The 16,243-nt window shown below is 36.6% G+C and overlaps 2 protein-coding genes across 3 annotated transcripts; both read right to left on the bottom strand.

Annotated features, from left to right (window-relative positions):
• Nucleotides 1-378: 378 nt before the first annotated feature.
• Nucleotides 379-4,380, bottom strand: tnfrsf18 (tumor necrosis factor receptor superfamily, member 18). The gene is made up of 7 exons (XM_040159007.1): nucleotides 4,254-4,380; nucleotides 3,933-4,058; nucleotides 3,616-3,747; nucleotides 2,602-2,710; nucleotides 2,443-2,513; nucleotides 2,146-2,274; nucleotides 379-993 (listed from the first exon to the last, which is right to left on the bottom strand). Exons 1-7 carry the CDS (start codon nucleotides 4,378-4,380, stop codon nucleotides 845-847), a joined length of 843 nt encoding a protein of 280 aa, XP_040014941.1. The 3' UTR covers nucleotides 379-844.
• A 4,525-nt stretch (nucleotides 4,381-8,905) lies between these two features.
• si:ch73-361p23.3 (tumor necrosis factor receptor superfamily member 4) lies at nucleotides 8,906-12,829 on the bottom strand. Of its 2 annotated transcripts, none has more exons than XM_040115914.1 (7): nucleotides 12,707-12,829; nucleotides 12,424-12,534; nucleotides 12,160-12,294; nucleotides 12,010-12,076; nucleotides 11,641-11,885; nucleotides 11,442-11,553; nucleotides 8,906-10,412 (listed from the first exon to the last, which is right to left on the bottom strand). In XM_040115914.1, the coding sequence occupies exons 1-7, from the start codon at nucleotides 12,786-12,788 to the stop codon at nucleotides 10,322-10,324; spliced, it is 843 nt and encodes a 280-aa protein (XP_039971848.1). In that variant the 5' UTR covers nucleotides 12,789-12,829; the 3' UTR covers nucleotides 8,906-10,321. The 2 variants fall into 2 exon arrangements, with proteins under 2 accessions (XP_039971848.1, XP_039971849.1); XM_040115915.1 differs by having other exon boundaries at nucleotides 11,449-11,553.
• Between the last annotated feature and the right edge of the window lie 3,414 nt (nucleotides 12,830-16,243).

The raw sequence follows: 16,243 nt of genomic DNA, 5'->3' as shown, positions 1-16,243 counted from the left end.
TAAATTCATTTCTTCTTGAATGTCAGTCAATGTCAGTTCTCACTTACATTCATTAAATAAGTCACAATGGGCCATTTACTCAGATTTTAGTCTCACGTGGATCCCTGGCCCTATGTAACCTTACGTTAAAAAAAAAAACCTAAAAAAATTCCAATGAATTTGGGAAAAAATAAGAGGACTGGTAGTACTGGTAGTACTCAGTATCAGCAGATACCCTGACCTGAGGTATTGATCGATGTATCCCTACATTAAAGATATTGTAGACTACATCTACATAATGTTTTTTTCTATTTGTTTGTAGAGTTTGTACTAATTTTTTGGTTGTAAATGCCAGTTTTGTTTCATATGATAATTATCTGTAAGTCAATTAGAAATGTAAAAACGTATAATTGCTCAAATAATTTCAGAAGATTCACAATAATAACCTTTAGTCACACCCCAGCCAAGTTAGTAAGTGCAATATAGACACTGAAATAGCTAATTCTTTAGATATTCACAGATTTAAAAAAAATTTTTTTTTTACTATTTCTACTTCACATTCACACATTCACACATTCAAACCTAGATGTTGCCACCATCGTCTGATCTGCTGACCACTGAGTAGCACTACTGGAGCGGATGGGAGTTAAGTGCCTTGCCCAATGGAACCTGAGCAGTGGTAATGGTGAAGGCACAAGTGCTGGTCTTTCAGCTTCTTGTCCAGGTCTGTCCTTTCGGTCCAGGGATCAAAGCCGTCACCTCTAACCTTTACAGGTTTCTGTGTTTACGGTTACTCTATTGTAGCATCACATCAACATTTTAAGATTTAGCTAACCAGACTGGTCATGTCATCTTAGACTTTATATCAGTGAGTGGTGACTTTTCCCAGAGGCAGTTTGCCATAACTGTTGCTGTCCTTGTATTCATCCTGAATGCGGAGCTGGAGTCCACACTCCTCCTTTGACAGGTGAAAGTCACTGTCGTTGGCAGGGGCCACTAAAATCGGATTACCATCTGAAGCAGAGAGAATAAATACAAACACAATGTTTTGAAATCGGTAGCAGCGCCCACTGCAGATATGTCATATTCTTACTCTTACACACTGTCTACTCAGTTTTGCTCTGTGATTGTCCCATTTCATCTTGACTTGCTGCTAAAAAAATGTTAATTCATTTACCAATACCTTTTACAAAAACAATTTTAGTTAAAAAAATTATCAAAATCTTTGTGAAATTATCATTATAAATAATAGATGGATAATTTATTGATTTTTGATTGTTGTCTGCTTACAGAGACTCTGTTTATTGTTTAATGTTTTAAAATATTGAGTCAAAGTAGATTTAATGTGGCCATTTTGACACTGATCAACAGAAATAGACCCTTTAATATCCAAAAGAAAACAGTCAGTGCAGATCCCAGTCTAACTGAGAATGTGTAATTAGACCTGATAATGGCTTTCACTCACAAACCCCCTGCAACCTGAAAGAGTCTGAGCAGTTTTGCAAAGAGAAGCAGGGAAAGAATAGTCACAGGTCTCTTGGTGGCCTCCCCCACCTTTTTTGAGGACAGCTTGATCTAAACAGAATTAAAGCTTTGCCATGGTTTTTTTCATTTTTAATGTTTGATGTAACTGCACTCTAAGGGATGTTCAGTGAATTGTAAATTTTTCTCATACCTATCCCCTGACTCTGGGTTTTCACTCACTTTTTTTTGCAGAGCTACTTGGAGTTTTTCGCTGTGGTGTAGGCTTAACCATGATACTGGCTCACCAAAAGTTCTTCCCGATGCAGATGTATTTGTACTACAGTATACCATAGTATCCTATACTATGGTCATTTAACAAATTATGTGAATTCTAAAACCAGTTGGCTGCACCAGGGATGATTTAGATGTGTCCTTTAACAGTGAAGCAGGAAAATACTAAAGCAAAGAAGTGTTTTGTATTTGAGAGATCTGTTTTGACATTAGTACAAATCTTTGTAATTTTGTGAAAATCTGTTGATGGGTAATTGATTATTATAACTGATAGCTTCAGTATTCAGTTTCAGCCACACTGATTTCACACTGATTTCTTCAGATCATGCCGGTGTTTTAGTAAATGAAGTCTACATGTGTTGATACAGTATGTTCATATATTTATACGTTTTCAATTAAAAGCTTACTTACTTGCTTTGTAATTCCTTAGGTTCTTTGCACAGGCAGAAGATAGAAACACAAGGAGGCTGAGAGAGAGCAAAACAAAGCCAATGCTAAGAATCTCATGGCTGGAGTTTCCACCATTGCTGTGGATCACTGCTGAAACATCAGATCGCAGTCAAGTTAGTTCAGTTCGTCTATATTGTCTTTATGTAATGGTGTACAGCATAGCAGTGTCTGTTGTGGTGAGAGCTGCTGCAGTCAAGTCATGTCATCAACAACAAATTATAGTTTCTGTAAATAAAATATATTGTTCTTTCTACATACCATGTAAATCACAAACTGAGTTGTGGGTTTTGTTTCCTGGAAACAGTTCAGCAAGTCCAATAGCACTGCACCTGTTGACCAGAGATTGTGTATGTTAATGTAATTTGGTGCTTTATGGAGAATTATTATTCTAGCTGAACTCTTTTGAATGGGTCTTACTGTGTCCATGGTTTGCATATTTCCTCTTTTGCATCAAAATAGGCATTACCAGGGCATGCAGGCTCGCACTGATATGAATACCTTATCAACCCTACACCTGTGGAAACGGCTGCAAAGATAGATAATTAGATGATCTGTTCCTCCCTCTAGTGCCATCATCAGGCAAAAATATTAATTTTTCCAATGTTTTGATTCGTGACCAAATTCCTGCTAAACTACTGTAATGGCATTCCCGTCAGGCTCAGCTGTGTTTTGTGTCTAGCGCTAATTAGCAAATGTTAGTTAACTAAGATGCTGAACAGGGTAAATATTACACCCTCTCAGCACCAGCATGGTAGCATTGTCTTCGTGAGAATGTTAGCCAGCTGACATTAATGTTTAACTCAAAGCATTGCTCTCTTCTCCAAGTCAAACTACTGCTTGCTCTCTGTCTAGCAGGCCTCTAGTCTAACAGTCTCGTGATATGAGGTAGGTTTTGTCTTCCATTTATCGAATGCTTCAGAAAGGTTGTCACTGAGATAGATGTCTGATCGCCGAACAGAAGCACATGCCAAGTCAGCACCACTTGCATTTCTCAAGGCTTCAAATTTAAAAAAAACTTGTTTACTAATCCCTTTTGACATCATTATGAACAGCTTTCCCTTTAGTCACTCACAAAGGACCACTTGAGCATGTGATAACGTTTATATTGAATATCTATCATCAATTAGATTAAGCCTGACTGTGTGTGCGAACTGACATTTCAAATTTATCCATGCATTGACAAACTTCTAAAAATGTCTTAGATGCATCAGATGGAAATAACGTGCTCTTGATTTATCATGTGATAATGGGGTTGGGCATTTAATCTGACCTCCAAATGTGGCCGTGTCTAACCCACCTTGGCACCCAATGATATGACACCCACAGTCATAAACAAACTGGTTTGTGCCAGCTGCCTGTAATTTTGAAACTAACTATACCATATAACTATAACAACTTATTTCATTTAGTTCAAAAAATGTGCAATCTCACCTGTCCTGTTCAGTCTCTCCCCTGCAAAGCATTTTTTTTCCTCACAAGTCGAACAGACATTGTCAGAGCACAGGAAACCGGAGGGACATGAACATTTTGCATTTGTGGTCGGTGTACATTTTTCAAGATATTCTGTGGGGAAAAAAGACTTAAAACCACAAGACTTCCAGGTATTAACAATGTGAGGTCTTTCATCCACTGTGTTAAATGCATTGTCAACATCACTTGCAGGTTTTACACTGGAGAGCCAAAGAGCAGGGTTACTTTTTTTTATTTTTTATTTAAATCAAACCTCTTAGCATTATTTTCAGTCTTACCATGTTTGCATGACTGGCATTCCTGACATCTGTCAAACATAGTGTATTCATTCGAGAAGGAGCCCCTCTCACAAGGGCTACAGACAGTTTGCTTGTGCTCAGTGCAGAACTCCTTCACATATTCACCTTCGAAACACAAAAGAAAATGCAGTCACTCTCAAGAACATGAGTAATATTCACACTCAGTACCTTGAACACACAACCTCTCAGCTTATATCACAAATACATAATGTAATAATTAGATCGAGCAATGAAAAAAAAGCTGTATAAAACACATTTTACCTTATTATTTTAAAGGTTAATTATTCTTTCGTGTTTTACCTGGGGGACACAGATCACAGCACTGTTTGCCGATCAAAATCCGTAGATCACCACAGCCTCTAGCATATCCTATAGTCCAAATACTCAGTACATGTATAACTGCCAGCCAGCGCTTCAGCGGAAACATTATGACTAGTGCCTTGTTTGTGTCTTCAGAGTTTTATCTTGGCTGCTTTCTGACTTCAGTATGAGATGTGAATGTGGTTAACTCACCGAGAGATGCTGTGTGAGACATGTATAGTAGATGGAGGGAAATGAAAGACCACCAACAACTGGAAACAGTGAACAAGCTGACAACATCATAAGCTGAATGATAAAACTGATTTCTTGTGGGGGTTTATTGTTTGTTTGTTTGATTGTTTTTACCAGTATGAATTTACTAGGTGTCCTGCGTGATTGCGGTGTATTGTTAAATTTCATTTTATTGATTTAAGGCAGTGCTATTTCACTTGTCATCCAGAGAGGAGCCTGTTGTTTGATCATCAAGTAGACAGCAAAACTGGAGATATCACCTTGTGTTCACCATTGTGGATCTATCTTGTACAGGCTTTCCGGTAGTGCATGTCCTGGTGTTTGAGGTGTTGTTTCAGGTGTAGCTTTCAAACATGTCAGCAGAAACTGGGGATAAAGCAGTTGAGGTTTACCTACCATCTGCACATGCAAGGTGCACAACAGAGACATTACCAAACTCTTAAAAATATGATTGGTGGCTGTTTATATGACCACACACATGATTAGCATACAGAGTCTATACAGAGTCCACAGGTCTCGCCTAGTTTTATTCCTCTAATTCTTGAAATTTTGACTCTACGGACCATATAAAATAGAAAAGTTAAATGCAAATTATTGTGTTATGCTGAGGAAGCACTATGACTGGGTTGGGTTTCAATTGGGGGTTTCATTTGGGATCCATTTCTAAGTTGGTAAAATACCTGGATTTTTTTGAACATTGTCTACTTTCTCGTAGCTAAATAACTCGTGTGTAAACATGATTTTTGTTTCTTTAGTTCTTCATTTTAATCTTGTAGTGTTGTGCCTCATAGGTTATTTGCAACTTTTGTCTCTTGAAATTATTGACACTTCAACAGATTTAGTTGTAAAATCTACCTGATTTTGACAAAACTTTAAATTTTTGTAGTCCAAACAATTCTTAGAGTCATATGCTGTGAGTATTTCAGAGATGTTAGCCCCGGACTCCGGGTTTCTAAGTGTGAATTTTCACCCCAGGCTTACTGAAAGCCCGTATGATAAAGTAATGTAACCTAAAACTAATTTGTGCACTGGGTTTTTATTTGGTTTGCAGTACATTGTGCAGTGTTTAGCACACACGTGTTACAGCAGGTAAACATGTTATTTTACAAGGTGACTATGTGATGGAGGAGGACCGCACACGGACTTGCTCTTCTCTTCTTCTTTATTTAAACAACATAATGTTGAATCAAATCCTAATGTTTCGGCTTACACCTTCATCAGGGGCCATTATGTGGTTTATATGATGCAGGAGTACACAGTTGGAAATGCATTATGCTGTGTAAAGAAGTACTGCTGTGAACTTACTATATGTGTGTTGTAATTGGGTTTAGTCCTAAAATAATTAGTAATATTAATCATCTTAGTCAAACGTGTAGTCAAAGTTTAATCAGATTACACAAAATGAATCACCAACAATTTTGATAATCAATGAATAATTTACCTCATTTATCAAGCAAATATGCCACTTTTTCCAGCTTCTCAAATTTGAGGATTCATTGTTTTTCCCTGTTTACTATCATTGTAACTTAAATGTCTTTCGCAATCTGGAGACATTACCTTGGACTCAAGAAAACTGTTGTGGTTTTATGGACCACACAGTTAATAGATTAATCATAAAATAAGACACAGACTAATCTATACTAAAATCCATCACTGGTTACAGCCGTGCCATTGTTGTTGAGCTTTGTCAAGGTGTTGTGGGTTCCTGTGAAACACTGAGGAATCATCCTGAAAGTTTGCGTGAGTAAGTGATTAACCCTGATGTCTGATTTGTGGAGCCTGATGTTTGTCTTCATTCTGTGGAAATATTTGAGGACTCGTCTCAGATTACAGCACAATGCATAGTAACACCAAATCATGTGGTTTGGTAAATGATTTAGTGACATCCCTCGGATGAATTTACTCCCATCAAGACCTCACAGCATGTGTCTGTACCACCAAGATCATCAAGCTCATTTACTTCTCTCTCTCTTTCACTCACGCACAGTCACAAACACATGGTGACATGAAACGTCCCTCAGGATGTGACATCACCACAGATACACTTACGCGTAGTTCTCAACAGTAGCTACTATTCACCCACAAAAGGCAACATAGATACTGTAGAAACCTGGATTTCCCTTTAAAGCTGCACTGCACAAGTGTCACCCACACTGTCGGCATTGTGGTGAGGGTAGGTGGAAAATACATGTGCTGTCACTGAGCCTTCAACATGGTAATGTAACAGTTTACTAAAGGTTATGACATTTGATGATATTGAATAGCCAAGGCATCGCCTGAAACATCGCCAAAGATCCGTCTCTTCTTTTACATCAGAACCAAATCATAGAACAAAGATGGAGAATACGTTGCAGCCAAAAAGTACTCACCTCCTTTTGAAGTTTTCATGTTTTATTGTTGTAAAGGGGAACTCCACCAATTATATACATTCCGGTGGGTTTAAAAGTCCTGGGGAGTTCTACTGCTTATTTCATAAAAGTTTTTTAGACCGTCTTGTGGCTCCACAGGGAGCTGCGTGAAATCTGACAAACTGCTTTATTTGATGTCACTTGAGTCAGTGTTGATCGGGGCTGCAGACAGTAGACTAAAGTCTGAAAATAAAAAAGTCTGGAGGTGAGGAGTTAGAGGGAAGTGAGATTACCAGACCTCCATAGTCCACTGTAATGCTGAACCCCAAAGCAGGAATTCAAAAGCATGACTCGGAAAAAAGTTGGTGTAAAAGTTCTCAAAAATCTTTAATGACGCAAAGGTCGGTACACGGGCAGGCCAGTCATGAACAGGCAAAAAAAAAACAGAGGGCTAGGCGGAGGTCTAAAGACAGAAACAGAGTCACACGGAAAGTAGAAACAGTAAGAAAAATGCTCAAACGTTTTTTACTGGGAACGAAGACAAACTGGCACAGAGGGAAGGGAAACGGAGACTAAATGCATTAGGAGAGGGGTAACATAGAGACACAGGTGCAACACGTTAGGGCGGGGCGGACGATCGAATTTGATGTGGTTTTTCTGACAGTGATCAACAGAGAGAGACCCTTTAATATCACAGTGAAGACAGATCTCTACAAAGTGATCAAAATTAATCACCAATAAAACTGCAAAATATTTGTTTCCATGAAGACAAAGGAACTCTCCAAGAAAATTTTTTATAGGCACTGTAAGAAACCAAGCAAAGCAATAACGTTTTCACTTAGCTGTGACAGTTTAATCTGCAACAATGGCTGTTGGAAGGACAAGCACAACAACTGCCCGAAGTGACTATAACAAAAATTTAAATCAAGCTATGAGCTATAATCACCTTTACTGAGTGACACAGCACATATAAAAGGAGAAATGCACCTGCAGCCTGTTAGAAATACAGATAGCTGAAAGAAAATATATAACCCTGTTTTGAATATAAAGACATGTATATGTACAAAGGATGCATGTTATTTATTATCAGTTGGTGACATTTATTCCTTGTTATGCATTGAGTAAAGTTGCTGTACTTTACAAGGAACTACTTTTACAAAACCCTTCTATTTTTACCCTTCATAGAAAGAGTTTAGTTCATGCACTACATATTTCTTTCGTAACCACGCACTGACTTCCTGGATGACTGACATTAACTGAAAGTTTCCGTCTGGACTTTTTCCAGTGTATGTAAAAATTCTGAAACAAATGCTCATACTCAGTTAGTTAGTTGTGCAGAAATCCACGTTTATTTAGAAAAATCTTTATTCAACGACTCTCAGGGCAACACTGTGTACAAAAAACATTGGTTTGTACATGTTGCACAATAAGAGTCAGATAGCAACTATTTAGTTTCTTTTTTAAACAGTGATGGAAAGTAAAGTACATTTACTAAAGTACTGTACTTATCTGCAATTTTGACATACTTGTATTTTCTTGAGTATATCCATTTTATGATACTATAATACTTCTACTCCACTGCATTTCAGAGGGAAATATTGTAGTTTTTTAGTTCACTACATTTCTTGGATATCTGTGGTTACTAGTTACTTACAGATTAAGATTTTGCATTAAAAAACAAATAGATGATGAACTTATAAAAAACTGAATAAATAAAATTCATCAAGGCAACAAAATACAAGACACTGCCCTGTGACCCCTTCTATGGAAGCTGTATCTGGTTGGGGTTCCTTGTCACATTTCAGATGTCTATGAGCTGTTACAAAGAGACATTTCTCCTCTAAACTTCTCAGATGGTCTCATTAAATAACTGTTCAAATTATCCAATATTTCACAAAAAATCAAAGGTTATAGAAAAGTCCAAAAACTGAAAACAAATCTGTGTAACCAAACCTTTTTTTTTTCCCACCTCAACCCCGTAGGGTGAAAACCACTGGACTAAACTACCTGACTGTGTATAAAGAAGTTAAAACTAGCTCCACTTCAATCAGCTACAACAGTAAAATGCTGCTTACATTACACTGACGCATCAGCATTAACAGTAATAATAATATATATATGATAATATATCAACCATTCTTTTGCAGAATAAATATTTTGGCTTTTGTTACTTTCAGAACATTTTACTACCAACACTTCAACTTATACTTTAACTACTGTACTTTTACATAAGCAGGATTACAAATGCAGGAATACATGTTATTTTTACATTGTTGTATTGGTACTTTTACTTAAGTGAAGGATCTGAATACTTCATCTAAATCTTTTTTTAAATAAGAAATACAAGTTCATTTCTTTTCCTTGAATAATTTTAAGAAAACAGCTGTTAAAGGATAAATGAGTTGGAACCAAACTGCAGCTTTTTCCAAGAACATCCTACCAGTCAAATAGAGCAGGCCACATTCGTGCCAAGCCACTTGTGATTTTAAGGCTTGAGTATCTGATTTCTTAGCAAAACATAAATGAATAAATATAATGAGGGCATGCTTTCATAACTCCTCTGACTGTACTGATCTGGGGAAAGTCTCCAGTTAGATATAAACAACATGAAAGTCCTCACATTTACAATATCAATCTTTCCAACGGTTGAAGTGAAGACATGAGAGGAAGTATTTCTCAGTGGGAAAAAGGAGCACATTTAAGTCCACAAGGGGATCTTCCCCAACCCCACATACCAGTGAAAGCCTATTACAGACCAGCAACCAGTGGAATAAAGCTGAAAAACAAAACACGATAAAAAAAAAATAGGAACAGAAAGACTGCATGAAAAAAACTAAATGTTTTTCTAAGGCTCTTCAGCAGTTCATAGCAGTTTGAATCAGTGATATTGATTGTTACAACCTTTACTGTAACATCTTTCACACTGTATATTTCACAGAAACTTGTAACTTGCCCCATTAAACCATATCACATTATATCAAGTCATAAGGCTTAAAAAAAAGCTGCAAAAATATGTATATATGTAACAAGGCTCATTTGAAAAAATTGTATAAGGCATTTAGTAGCATGATCTCATTATACAAAAATCTCTATCCAAATTTGTAATAAATATCGAAGTATAAGTGAAGTATTATGAGTGAAATTGTCTTACTAAAGAAGGCATAACAGCTTAAGTAGTAAAATCTATGTTTTACTATTTCACTTTAAATTGATTTACACGATACATATAAATCTTTCATATAGTTCACCTGATATTCTTTTACAACAGAACAAACAAAAGTCAAATATTGACCATACTTCAGAATGTGAATACAGCTAATACAATATAGATATAGTAAATAGTTTTTCTCATGTATTTCTAACGTAAAACTAATAATATAAGGAAAGGGTGAGTGAAATCATTCATGTGATGATTATGTGGTCTAAAAATTCACAGTATTAGATGACAGATTCATGTCAAGGAAAGTTTCACCTCAGGGTTCCCCTGGATTCAGTTTGAGAGAGGACAGACTGCCATCGCCGCTCTCCTCGACTGGCCTCCGGCACAAGGAGTCCTTTGCTGAAAGCAAACATTAAGGCATAATTAACAAAATGTTCAAATTTACGACATACTGTATATCCACAACTAATATCCATATTCCTTGCCTTTTTGTCATTTTAAAAGATATTGGGCACATTTAGTAAATGGCACAGAGCCAAGAGGGAGGGAACACAGGCCGGTAATATATGAACCATTAAAAAAGAACAAAAATACAATGGAAACACTGATACATATAAAACAATGGGTTTTTCACTAAAGAATAATGCCTTACACTTGAACCTGTTCAAGGAGTGTAATGTTCAGTTGTATCAATTGACAGGAAATATGCTTGTTTCCTTTCTTGGTGACAGTTAGATGAGATGATTGATACCTCTTTCATGTCTGTTACTAAATTTGAAGCTAAATCCTGCAGCTGGTTACCTTAGCATAGACTGGAAAGACTGGAAACGTAGGGAAACAGTTAGCCTTGCTCTGCCCAATGGTGACAAAATGTGCCTACCAGCAACTCTAAATCTCAGTCATTGACATGTTATATCCAGTTTGTTTATTCTGTAGTATAACTGAAGTATAAACACGTTACGTGTCACACCATTACTTGGCCTGGGGCAGTAACTTTCCGGAGTCCTTTGCTTGTTGTCTGGCAGTCTCATGGTGACAAAACCCCAGGAAGTTAATGCACAAGGTTTAAATAAATAGTCCATCATCTAAACCACCCATAACTATGAATCATGTCATTTTTTACACTGCAATTTTACATGAATTAAACAAACAATATGCAACATTTGAATTTGTGTGCTTTAGAAGTGCTGGTAGAGTAGGCAGATTTTTTTACCTTTTGATAGACTCAATCTAATTGTTTCCCCCTGCTTCCAGTTTTTGTGCTAAACTAAGCTAACCAGCTGCTAGCTGTAGCTTCCTATTTAGCACACAGACAGGAGAGTGGTATCAATCTCTTCATCTACCTCTTAGCAGGAAAACATGTATGGTGTTTTTGCCCAGTGTTGTACTATTCTTTGAAATGCAGAATTAGTTTAATTTTAATCCTACCACATACTTTGCACTGCTGGTTTTCTCTGCACACAAGGTCTGATGTGCAGCTTGCAGGTCACAGCAGTCAGAACAAGCAGTCCAACAATTCCAAACATGAGGAGGACCATACCTGAACAAGACAAACAAGGTACAGGTTACTTCACATTATTTTTTAGTCTGAGGTTGTGTCATGGAAAGACACCAACGGATGTTTTACCAATGTTGTTGCCTGTGCTTGAAGAGGAGGGACGCTCAATTTTTCCTTCTTGCTCTGTGGTGACTGTGTGTCTTTGAGGAGCTGTGGTGGCGGTAGTATGTATTTTCTGACTTTGGGTCTCCTCGTGTGGTTGGTGGGATGTTAAGAGTGTGATGTAGGGTGTAGTGATATCGGGGTGACTCTTCAGCTCATTACAGATCACATCTGAGGTCCTGGTTCCAGTAATGTTAACTCCTGATTTACATCTAGGGTGAGGGATAAAAGGTTAAGCTGTAAACAACAGGTAACTACTTTAGACACTGCTGAGATTACATTTGCTGTAAAATGCATGTACAGAGTTTTAAAACCACTAGAATACAGAGGACATACTCTTTCCATTTTTGACAGGGCGAGTTGATTTGTATGCTGAAATAGCCATCTGCGCATTTTGAACATTCTGAAAAGGAAAAAATAATTCATCACTAAAAAGACAATGTCTTTGACATATTGCATGCAGTATTGTGTGATCCTTCTATGTACCTCCATTTGTTAGTCCAAATCCAATGCCACATTTGCAAGTGGAACAATCGCTCTCCCAGGGAACAAAATCTCCACGGCACTTACATTTTGTGTCCATCTCTTTCGTGCACTTCTGTTCAACAGCACTCCCCCGATCTACAACAACAAAAAAATGATTTATTAAATGCAAGTTGAGACTTGAAAACCGGCCACTTCATTTGGAAACTGAGTTTTAAGTTTTAGCTCTGTGAACAGAATACATCATACCAAAGATTCAACACTTACTTATTTCACACTGTGTACATGGTCTGCACCTTTGGGAGTCGTTGTCTTTAGTCTGGTAATATCCATCAGGACAGATTTCACAACCAGATCTGTCAAGATTTACTCTGTGACCTTGATTTATTTCACAGCATCAAAAGAAAGAAATGTACTTTAATCACAGTAACAACCTTGAGCACATGACAAATATGAGGAAGTTGCAAAGCTAAAACCAGTAGCATATTCTATGGGATTTAGCAAAATGAGGACGAAAATTACAGTGTTGTACAAGAGAATCATACTTTACCTTTTGGGCACGTTAAAGCATCCAAATCAACAGTGAGTTCATAAAAAGTCAAAGTGAATATAAGAAGTTTGAACGGAGCCATATTCAACACTTCAGTGCTGACAAGTTCTACTTTGTGCTTCCTTTGTGAGAAACCACAGAGACTGAGAGACAATAAACCCCCAGAGTGGGAATCACCACCCTTATAAAGGAGTGACGCAAATAACCCACATATGTTTGAGACACTTTTTGTTGTAACAAATATAGTAAGGCCACTAATAACTTAAAAGCCCAAACTAAACTTGTAATGTCTTACTTATAATACTTTGCTATTAGGATTGAAAAACATGAATTTAAGGAAAATGATAAGGATAATAATAAGTTAAAGTTTTCAGTTAGGCACATGCATTGTTATGTCTATGTGTTATCTGTTTTAGAATTTTGTGGATTTTTAAATCAGCAGAAAATCTTAAATCAGTTTTACAAACCCTTCAGTCTTTAGTCCTACCATAATCATTTGTGATGTCTTTTTCTAATGCAAAATCAGGAATTTATACGAGGACAACCTATGTAATTATGAAATGTTCTTTTTTTAAAAGAAGAGGAAAAACATTATTAACAAAAAACCGTCTTGTTTTCCTGAAAAACATCACTAACATATGGCTTTAATCCCAAACAATTATCTCTCTTTTCAGACTGCAGGGCACCCTCTGAGGAGCTCTGACCCAAGGCCTTTGATCTAATCACATAGCTTCAGCTCTACATATATAACCATACACCTCACTAGCACCTGGACATTGAGTTAAGTTTTTTTTGTTTGTGTTTTTTTTTGTTTTTTGACAAACTAATGTTTCTAAGGTCAAGAATGGACTATAACACTCAACATTTTCATTTGTCTTATTTGCCACGTTGTTATTTGTTTAAAATTATACTTGTTGTTTTAAACAATATGTGTTTGTATATTTTAGATAAATTGCAAATTTGTGTTGGCTTTTAAAGACACCATATCATTGTTTCTACTTTCCTGCCATGATGATTGAAGACAAATGCTGCTTTCTCAAAGGCACCTGTTACACACTAAACTAAATAATTAGTCAGTAATTCAAATGTGCAAACAGCCCTTATATTTCTGACTTCAATTTTTGATGATGGTACAAATCATTAAATACGTGAGTTCTTTTGATTGATGAGAAATTGGTGATCACCTCTAAATTTTTAAGATGCACTTTATTTGTTATAGCAACATCAAAACTGACAAAAGTGATAATCCTTTTCCATCTGTGTACAGGCCTACTCCATTATGAAAGCTTTTAGGAAACAGAATGTTATCATCTATAATGAAATACATCTTTAAAGCTATTTTGGTATGTTTACTAACCTTCATCTGGGCTTTTTTTTTCAGGACTAATAGGAAAATAGGTAAGAACGCTGTGGTTAAATGTCGGAAAATATGCAGCTTTATGTTGTTTTGCCAGTAAGAACTTGAACTGGTACCTTTGCATATGGACTCAAAGAGCAGATGGAAACAACCACATACTCTTGATCAGTCTGCAAGATAAAACCACACAAATGCTGAAGCTTGCTTCTTTAAAACGGATGCTGAAAACACCTCCATTTTAGTGGGCTGTTAGTCAGTGAAATTATGAGAAACACTTTAATTAGAGCATCACAAAATTATATGCTCGTAACCAAGCAACTGGTTGTAATTTCAATTACACATCATCATAAGTCAATTTAGCAAGCTGAAAAAGTCAAGTCAAGTCACATATATTTATATATATTTACTCTTTATAACATTATTTACAGTGACCAAACCTTCTCCCAAGAGCAAGCAATTGCCAACTCCCTAAAAAGTAAAAAGTAATCTACAGTATTTGCAGACTGAGCTGTTATCGCTTTGCTGAAATGTAGTAAATTTGGTGGGTAAAACTCAAAGTAAATTTATATATGTGCAAAGATGTTTATCAGTAAAGAAAGCCCATTGTTTGTCTCTTTCACTGAAGGTCTGAATCAGGCCTTTATTTTCGTTGTTTCTAACTGTAGGAGAATTTGTTTTCTCAGAAATGTCACCAGAATCAATGTAGAAATCCTCTCTATAGGGCATTTGTTCCCGAGACAAAGCTTCAAAAGCAAACAAACTCAATCACTGGCTGGTTAGGCCACCTGTTAGGATGAAGTTTGGTAGAGATATGGTGGGAGTTACATGGTGTCACCAGACTCTGTCAACTTTATAAGAATAAAAAGATATAAATTGTCCCACCCTAAGTGAAGAAGATGTACACACCCACACAATCTTTAGAAGAGGTCTAATCATGTAACTTAACTGCAAGCACCTGTATTGTGGACTGTTGGTGTGTAGGGGCTTTAACACACACACACACACACACACACACACACACACATTCTACTGTATATGCTTCCACACGGACATATACTTTAGCATTTTTAAGTTTAAGTATATGTGGAAGGAATGTTGTGTACAGTCATAAATGACACGTTTTATCTTTTGTCCTTGAATTTAAACTTTTTTTTTTTTACAGAAGGGACAACTTACGGTTGACATCACTTCATTAGAGTGAGAAGATCGCCACAAATGACACTTTCTCACTTTCAAAGCACAGAAAACTATCACTGTAGATAATGGGACTGCACCCAGGCTGAGCTAATACAGAAATAAGAACTAAGCGTTGTCCCTTTCAGCTCTGTGAGTAACATATAGATTTACAGCAAAAACTCCTCAGATAGACAGTAAATGGTGTATTCAAGTTCTGACATGTTTAAATATGTCCATATAAATGAGTATAGAGTGTGTCTGGCTGCGAGAAACTCCGTTTGATTTATAATAACAGTTTACTTTCAGTCCTTGTCTTCATTTCTCATCAACTGAAATAGATTTGAGCTGCACACCAGTGACTGCAAAACTAATTTATACATTGAGCTAACAGAAGTTCTCTATGTTACTGGTTCTCAAATCTCAGTTTGTTTAGTTAATATTTAAGAATTATGTTGCTTCAGAGAAGATTAGAATTTATTGTTGTAGGATTAAACTGCAACCATTTATAGATTTGTTGAGTTAACATAGTACATTTCTAAACGGCTGCTATTCCAAAAGCTTGAGGTCAAATCCGACAATTTGTTTTGTGACCTTGACGTAACATTTAGACCTCAGGATAATATGGATGAATGCATACATTCAAAATATTTTAGGACATACTAATGGAGTTTTTCCATTGTTTTTGGGCTCAAAATGTGTAACTGACTTGTTATTGTTGAACCTTGAGTGTATGGAGTGGAGGTTTCATGCTTACTTGTAGAGAAAATACTTGCACCTTCTGCTACAAAATGGCTGTGGGATTTTTAGCAGATCTTTTTTTTTATCTGTGTATTTCTGAAATTCGTATAGAAGTTACTGTTATCAGCCAAACGATCATTGTCCTGTAAGACCACTCTTAAGACAAAACTCTCCTGGTCAATTAAACCACCCTCAAAGCTCATAGTGTGCCAGTGGACACAGGCATTAACAGGATAGACACTGACTCATGCAGTTTGGGTTGTGTG

The sequence above is a fragment of the Xiphias gladius genome, chromosome 21, assembly GCF_016859285.1.
Source record: "Xiphias gladius isolate SHS-SW01 ecotype Sanya breed wild chromosome 21, ASM1685928v1, whole genome shotgun sequence".
Lineage (NCBI taxonomy): Eukaryota > Metazoa > Chordata > Actinopteri > Istiophoriformes > Xiphiidae > Xiphias > Xiphias gladius.
This window is presented reverse-complemented; position numbering and strand designations above follow the sequence as displayed.

Excerpts from the sequence above, each read along its gene's own strand:
- tnfrsf18 (XM_040159007.1), bottom strand. The coding sequence starts at position 4,380 with ATGTTTCCGCTGAAGCGCTGGCTGGCAGTTATACATGTACTGAGTATT. Across the intron at positions 2,711-3,615 it reads GGAGAGACTGAACAGGACAG|CCGTTTCCACAGGTGTAGGG; the intron begins GTGAGATTGCAC and ends CTATCTTTGCAG. Across the intron at positions 2,514-2,601 it reads ATATGCAAACCATGGACACA|GTGCAGTGCTATTGGACTTG; the intron begins GTAAGACCCATT and ends TCTGGTCAACAG.
- si:ch73-361p23.3 (XM_040115914.1), bottom strand. The coding sequence starts at position 12,788 with ATGGCTCCGTTCAAACTTCTTATATTCACTTTGACTTTTTATGAACTC. Across the intron at positions 12,535-12,706 it reads TGCTTTAACGTGCCCAAAAG|GTCACAGAGTAAATCTTGAC; the intron begins GTAAAGTATGAT and ends AAATAAATCAAG. Across the intron at positions 12,077-12,159 it reads ATTTGGACTAACAAATGGAG|AATGTTCAAAATGCGCAGAT; the intron begins GTACATAGAAGG and ends TTTCCTTTTCAG.